Source organism: Phanerochaete carnosa, assembly GCF_000300595.1.
Source record: "Phanerochaete carnosa HHB-10118-sp unplaced genomic scaffold PHACAscaffold_1, whole genome shotgun sequence".
Taxonomy (NCBI): Eukaryota; Fungi; Basidiomycota; class Agaricomycetes; order Polyporales; family Phanerochaetaceae; genus Phanerochaete; species Phanerochaete carnosa.
Window position 1 is genome coordinate 4,675,231 of NW_006767628.1, and position 6,601 is coordinate 4,681,831.

The 6,601-nt window shown below is 55.0% G+C and overlaps 4 protein-coding genes across 4 annotated transcripts in view; 1 reads left to right on the forward strand and 3 right to left on the reverse strand.

The window, feature by feature from the left end:
• Window positions 1-181: 181 nt before the first annotated feature.
• On the forward strand, window positions 182-340 carry PHACADRAFT_82233 (uncharacterized protein; the record flags this gene model as incomplete). Its single annotated transcript, XM_007390913.1, has 1 exon — window positions 182-340. A coding segment is annotated over one exon (159 nt), but the record flags the coding sequence as incomplete, so codon positions are not given.
• Window positions 341-1,097: 757 nt separating this feature from the next.
• PHACADRAFT_135336 (uncharacterized protein) lies at window positions 1,098-3,835 on the reverse strand. Its single transcript, XM_007390914.1, has 7 exons — window positions 2,928-3,835; window positions 2,728-2,774; window positions 2,599-2,675; window positions 2,452-2,551; window positions 1,728-2,399; window positions 1,214-1,675; window positions 1,098-1,159 (listed from the first exon to the last, which is right to left on the reverse strand). The coding sequence occupies exons 1-6, from the start codon at window positions 3,729-3,731 to the stop codon at window positions 1,507-1,509; spliced, it is 1,869 nt and encodes a 622-aa protein (XP_007390976.1). The 5' UTR covers window positions 3,732-3,835; the 3' UTR covers window positions 1,098-1,159; window positions 1,214-1,506.
• Window positions 3,836-3,977: 142 nt separating this feature from the next.
• Window positions 3,978-4,947, reverse strand: PHACADRAFT_248251 (uncharacterized protein). The gene has a single exon (XM_007390915.1). It carries the CDS (start codon window positions 4,606-4,608, stop codon window positions 4,381-4,383), a length of 228 nt encoding a protein of 75 aa, XP_007390977.1. The 5' UTR covers window positions 4,609-4,947; the 3' UTR covers window positions 3,978-4,380.
• A 165-nt stretch (window positions 4,948-5,112) lies between these two features.
• PHACADRAFT_248253 (uncharacterized protein) overlaps window positions 5,113-6,601 on the reverse strand; it is a 3,233-nt gene continuing 1,744 nt past the window's right edge. Inside the window, exons 3-5 of the mRNA XM_007390916.1 lie at window positions 6,137-6,601; window positions 5,657-6,081; window positions 5,113-5,605 (exon numbers count right to left, since the gene is read on the reverse strand). Coding sequence (XP_007390978.1) covers window positions 5,403-5,605; window positions 5,657-6,081; window positions 6,137-6,601 — 1,093 coding nt within the window. The 3' untranslated portion in view covers window positions 5,113-5,402. The remainder of the gene's footprint in view (window positions 5,606-5,656; window positions 6,082-6,136) is intronic.

Here is a 6,601-nt window from a genome sequence, read left to right on the forward strand (position 1 = left end):
TATCGTCCACGTACAGTCAGACACTAGGAAATACAATACTGTAGCTACACGATGCAACAAATTGAATGACAGTCACCAACTTACCCATGTGGAGACAAGGATATTGCCCAGTTATTCATGGAGCTGCTATGTCGGTGAGCTGTTCTCGTGCTTGCGAGCAGGTGTTTGACTGGGTTTCAATGTGGCCACAGCCAAAGTGAATCAAACAACAAAGAAGAAGAGCATTCGAGTGTATGGCCTGCTTACCGACTTTCATTATTTTCGCTTTTTTTCATACGATCCTGTGCAAGGACGGTTTTACTTCGATGAAGAAATTACTGCAGCAGGTAAGCGCGAATAATTCCTGACGAAAATGATCCCTGGTACGTTAGCGTTATCAATGTTGGCATGCCATAGCTGATTGTAAAGCACTGTAGTCACAAACAAGATCTTCAGTGTGCTGCTGGCCGAATACATTAATATTCTTGAAACTCGTGTTACTGAGGTAGAACAGGTTGCTATTGCTACGCCATGATCCCTCCTGACCAGGTGACAGCCCAAGCAGCAGGAAACAGCCGATCAAGTGCGCAAGGCACTCACCCTCGCTCGTGAAGCGCAGGCAATCCTCATCCGTCAATGGGAAAGCCTAGATACACTTGAGATGAATAGTGTGCGAGGCTTGGAGCTGCTCCAGAAGAGGTTCGTTTCTGTTTATCTTGAGAGTATAGCCGTCTTATGTGCACAATTCAGCGTACTGTCTATCCCACGTTATACAGCATCCATCGTAGAGGCACTGGCAGAGGAGCCCCAATCTGAGCAGGAGCTCAAAGCAACGGCAAGGAAGTGTGTAGAAGGGTGGTGTTCGAGACAGCTGCACTCCTCTCCGGACAAGCCCGCATAGTAAGTCATCCTCTACCCCTGACACCTTGCAAAGAGCATTCGTCCATGTCCATGTCTTTCTTTCTTCCTTAGCTATATGATACGTTTGCGGCAACCTCAGAACTGTCGGATCCAGCCTCTAATGAATTAAACTGTAGTCATATGATATCTGTAGTACATAACGTTGTACGGCGGCCCACCGATGATTGATATCGAATTCGTCGCATTGTGCAGCTACTGTATGTATTTTGTAGGAATTGACATCAGCCTCACAGCCTCGTAAACGGATGTCTGAGTTCCACTTAATGCTATTCTTCAGCATCCCTTGTGTTGCCAGCATATTCATTGTACAAACCTAGTACTAGTTGACATTCCAACGACCTCTCCGCGCAACTGAAGGTATATCGCCGAAGGCGGCATGTGATGCAGTGTGCTGAGAGCAAGCCACACTGACGACGTGTCTCCGGCGGCATCACGACTTCGAAGCTTCAATATACAATGTTGATCCCATTGCTAATTTCTCTTTACCGATATTTGACTGTAGCTATCGCGGGTTTGATACTAGGGTGATCCGTTCCATGAGCGGCTACAGCACGGAATAAAGCAAAGTGAACAACGAAATCCAGGTACTGTCTGTGGGAACGCTGTTCAAGAGAAGACCTCAAATGCCGTCCAGCTCGGGAGGACAACACCACGATTGTCGAGGTCGATCCACCGCTTCTCAGCGTCGTTGATATACGGAGGATCGTCGTCGCCGCCGAAGCCAAAGGCTCGGTCCCAGCCGAGGCCTACAGCAGACAGCCTGCAGATGTTCGAGCTACAAGATACCGTGAGCCTCAGCCAGAGCGCAAAGGTATCGCAGCCTTTACCTGAACGTGCAGATCGTCGCCCCTGGCACGACATCATCCTCCCACGCCCACAACCCACTGAGCATCGCGAGGTCCACGATCATCCCCCGCGTGAGCCGGACCCTGTCTTCGGCCTCCATGTTATTGAACTCCTCCTGCACGTACTCGTGCTGCGGCGCGAGCGCCCTCAGCGCAGGGTCCGTGCTCGAGTCGAGCGAGAAGACGGCCGTCGACGCCGGGAACGCCGACACGAACTCGTGCGCAGTCGCATGGGAGTCCGACGCGACGTACGCGATCGGCGGCGCGGGGAAGGCCGCGGCGCTTTCTCCGGCGTCGTCGCCGTACAGGCGCGTCCACGCGCCGCGCGCCGCCTCGACAAACTTCTCGAGCGGAACGTAGTGTCCGCGGTACGGGAAGGTGCTCGCGTGGCGGTCGCCGCGTCGGATGTGCACCGCGATGTACGGGTCGGGGTTGTGGGCCTGCAGCGCGGGCTCGGCGTCCCGCTGCTGAGACGGGGACATGTCGTCATTACGCGCCGTTGGATCGTGGGGAGGCAGGGACAGCACAGACGCGAGCTCGGCACGTGCAGAATGGATAAGCTGCGCATTGTGCGCGTTCGGCCGGATAGTCTCTCGGAAGGACTGCAGGGCGTGTTCAAACATAGGTTTTTGTCGCTTTATTCCTCGTTGATACCTGCCTGCCGAATCAATACAACATCGATGGAATGAGTGAATGGGTCGCGTACGGGTCTTCATAGTTCTCAGAGAACGGGTGGCCAAGGTGGAACTTGGCCGTGCGAGCGCTCACGACCCAGTGTCTTGCAAAGCGGGGACAAGCAACAAGTTCTGAGGGGCACTGAGTATTATGCCAAGCGCATATAACTAAGTCGTACCTTCCGGAGGCGGGGCTCTGCAACCAGGTTCCGGACCTGGCTGTCTGGCGCGTACATGTTGGAAATGGTCTGTCCATCTGTCGAAGGGTGTGAGAATTGATCTTCCAGTACCATAGGTGATCGACGAACTTTCCACGGTTCCAATAAGTGTCATCGACGAGGAACGTCCTGTTGCGCTTCATGAAAATCAGCAACCCCCTTCAAAGCGAGTTGACAATTGACGGCGATGCCCAGGCCCTCTTCCGCGTATTCGCGGCAAACTCGCGTGCAAATGGGGCGCATACACAAAAGGGGAGTCGGGCGTATCGCTGAGAGCTGTGCAGACGTACCTCTCGTGCCAAAGCAGCGGCCTGCGCCATCAAAGCCAGGTCCGCGACCAGCCCTACGGTACCGTCCAGCTGGTACGTGATTGTTCTCGAGCAAACCTTCGTAAGCCCTCCCTCGGGGACATGATAGTCCGTTACGTCGTCGTGATGGGGGACGTCCAGGATACCTTCCTTCGGTGGGTCCCAGTACGAAGAGTGGTGTATGAACTTGCCGGACATGAGGATGTCGCATTCATGTCGGTATTGTGCGCCCGTGAGGGGGAACTGCGTGTAGTTCTCGTATGAGAGGGCGAGGCCAGGTGGAGGCATGGTGTCGATGTATACTGGAGATGGAGATGGTGGCTCGGCAGCAATTACCTCTTCTACCGGCTTGCTACTCGGAATCGAGTTTGGCATGTAGCCGACAACGCGATCCAGAGCTTCCGGTTTCTTGAACGACACCACTATCAAAGACAGGAGAATTCCGGCTACAATTGTACCAACGATGAGGGGCGTGTTGTGGAGAACGGTCTTCCCCGAGAGCTGTTTCTGCCATCGCTTGATTGGCTTGGCAGTAGCGTCCACGTCGTCGCCTCTACTCCGATAGCCTGATGCAGGAAAGCTCGGGCTTGCAGACGAGGCGAGAAGTGGTTCAGACTGCTGTTGGCGATATGAAGCGTACGACCCTGCGTTCTCGTCGAGATCCGCGTCCGTGATAGCATCTTCTGCGTATCCTGAACGAGAGTGCGGCGTGCGAGGTGTCAAAGGCTGGTAGTCGGATGCTGAAAGCCTGCCGGATGCTGAGATGCTGAGAGGACCTGAAGGCATGGTGGTAGGGGAAGGAAAGACAGGGAGGCACCGCCTGCGGAGCGAATGGGCGTGAACCAAGTGCAGGCGTCCGCCTCGTCCTCGGTCACGTCCTCAATATGGGCGTCTATTTCATTGTGGCGCTGATCGTCGCGAACGCGTCCGTCCCAGATATTAGTATTGTCGTCCCACCCAGACTTCAAGATAAAGTCAGCGAGTACCCTAATATGCTGCTCGTCTCTGTCTCAATGCTGTAAGTATTCCCTGCGACCGAGAGTCATTGATAGACGGACAATCGTTGCCATGGGATAGGAGAAGATTATAGATACATTCGGCTAATAATATCAGCTACGAGAAGGTCGAAAGAACTGGCTATGGATACAGTGGTCTATAAAGAAACGGCTGGCTTTGAACGAACAGACATGAGTGTGCCAAAATGCGAAGTATGCCGACGAAAGCGATGCGGGGGCTCGGCGTGTCCCCTGTGGTCTTGACTCTTGAGGGAGGAAAATCTGGTGCGGCTCGTGGTCCTCCCTGCGGACAGATGTCTTCCCTCTCTCCTCTTGTCTCCTGTCCAAGCCTTGTCCGACTAGCGGTGCGCAGTCGGCTCTCTCCCTCCCTCCTCCCCTGCCACGACTTCCGCTCCAACCGCTCCTGAGTGGCCCCAAGCTCACTTCCTCTTCACAAGCCTCTTCAGCGAGCCCATCGAACCATTGCCTCCCTGCCCTGCCGATGCCCCGCCGGACTGGCCGGGCCCATACGACCCGCCGAAGGCGGCGTACATCGCGTGTCCGTCCCGCGGGGACTGGTGAAACGACGAGAACGCGTGCGGCGACGCGGGTGCCGTGGGGAAGAAGCCGGAGGCGGGGGAAGAAGGCGACGACGGGTAGTAGGACATGCTTTATGTAGTGTGTGGTGTCTCGTTTAAACTGGTAGGTGTGTAGGTGACTCGAGAAGCGGTGCACCAAGTATAATGTCGCGTGGGTTTAGAGTGATAGATCAGCAACGTCGAGCTAACGACGACTGGTGCGACGATGAGCTAGTAGGCAGCGGAGGCGAGTGCCTGGAGTGATTGGGTGTGCGTTGTAGACCGAAGGCCTGATGGTCTCCAAGCTGCAGGGTGCGCATATCTTATACGCTTTGAGCCTTCCTAGTACGACCCGCGTCATCGGGGTTTGGGAGAGACAGAGGAAGGCCAGCAGTGATAGCGTATACAAGGGGATTGCCATTTGTGGATAAAGGACGCTGACGAACAGCCGCTTTGAGCACAAGAGCCTCGCTCAGATTGGCCTAGCGACGGGTTCCCACCACTGCATCGGTCGAAGAACCACCCGCGTTAACAGGTCAGACACCCAGAATACAAGGGACAAGCAGAATTTGAGATACGTTGTAGCGTAGAGAGTATAGGTCGTCAAAGTAAGCGGGCGCAGCCTGAGCGTGATCGCGGGAAGAATCTGTATGCGCCGTCTATATCGCGCGGAAAGTCTGTGAGCGAGTGTTGGGCCTAAACATGATAGTGTAAAAGGCTGGTGCAAATGGTACAGCGTGCAAGTACTAGTAGCTATAATTGTACGGTATTTCCGGGTAGCGAGATGACGAAGGAGCGTATATACAGAGTGCGACAAGCATAATACACCGCAAGACCACAAGAACGACAGGATGTGCATGCAGAGATGGATAGGGGTGTTGGGGCTATAGGAGTGCCGAGCCGTCTTTGCCTTCTTTCACGAGACGTTTCCATTCTTGTCGCCAAGCATGCATCTGGTCTCGCATCGTCTTGTCAGAGATGACCTTTTCTATCCATGATAGAAGGGCGTTCTCGTCCTCGGGAACGAAGAAGGATGAGAGCAATGACAAGACGCTTTCAAAATTGGCCGAGCTCGAAGTGATATGATCTAAAGCGATAGTCAGATCCGACTCCTGCGCGCGGACTTCGCCGGACCTACCTCTGTAGACCCACACTACAGCCACAGCCACGACAATGAAGATGTCGTGGCCCTCCAGGAGGAACGCATCCCACAACCTGAGCTGCGCTTGGAATGGCACAGAATTGGCAAACAGGGTTATGTACCACTTTGTTGCGTAGGACGTTGTCGAGATCATGTGTTTCTTGAACGCCGCATAGACGTCAGGCATCATCTGCTCCGTGATGCGTTCCTGAACGTAGATCGCCTCAAGCAGCCCAGGAAACCCGGGGCTGAAGATTTCGTGCATCGAGTATGCGTCATGTATTCGCACAAGCGATGCATACGCACGCTCCGGGTCGAAGTAGCAGAGGAGTGTCGCGGCGATGGGACCCATGCCCTGGCAATACCCGCACGTATCGCAGCGTAATGACAGGCTGTGCAGGACATGGAATAATGATCGTTGTCTGCGAGGGGTCATCAGTCAGACGGGCGGCAGCCAAGTAGTCCGTGACAACCTACCCCAGACCGTAGCGCGTGCGGAAGAGGACATTACCGCCGATCGTCCGTGGCACGTCCAAGTCGATCTGGATGTCGTAGCTCGACGGCTGGTCCAGGGCTTGACGGTACTCCCCCGCAAGTGTTCGCAGCTCCCTTCTGCCCGTCTTGGTGAACCTATTCATGAGCACTTCCCAGGCGGCGCTCCGCCAGCAGTTCGGGATGCCCTTGAATGTCCGCTCCCGAAGTTTATGCTCCTTGTTCGGTCTAACGCCCCACACTTCGACGTTGCCGCCTTCGTCCCGGGAGTCAGCGGTGAGCATTCGTCCCCACTTTGCCGTTCTTTCGCCCTCCTTGGCAGGGTATGGGCTGGGAGGTGGAGAACGCAGGAGGGGTGCGCTTGGAGCGCACGAAGTGGTTGGCGTAGAGACACGAGAGAGAGGTTTCCCTAATGGCGCTGCGGGTAGCAGAATGAGCCGGTCGTGGGAT

Excerpts from the sequence above, each read along its gene's own strand:
- PHACADRAFT_135336 (XM_007390914.1), bottom strand. The coding sequence starts at position 3,731 with ATGCCTTCAGGTCCTCTCAGCATCTCAGCATCCGGCAGGCTTTCAGCA. Across the intron at positions 2,552-2,598 it reads CAGAGCCCCGCCTCCGGAAG|AACTTGTTGCTTGTCCCCGC; the intron begins GTACGACTTAGT and ends AGTGCCCCTCAG. Across the intron at positions 1,676-1,727 it reads GCGACGATCTGCACGTTCAG|CTCGAACATCTGCAGGCTGT; the intron begins GTAAAGGCTGCG and ends GGTATCTTGTAG.
- PHACADRAFT_248251 (XM_007390915.1), bottom strand. The coding sequence starts at position 4,608 with ATGTCCTACTACCCGTCGTCGCCTTCTTCCCCCGCCTCCGGCTTCTTC.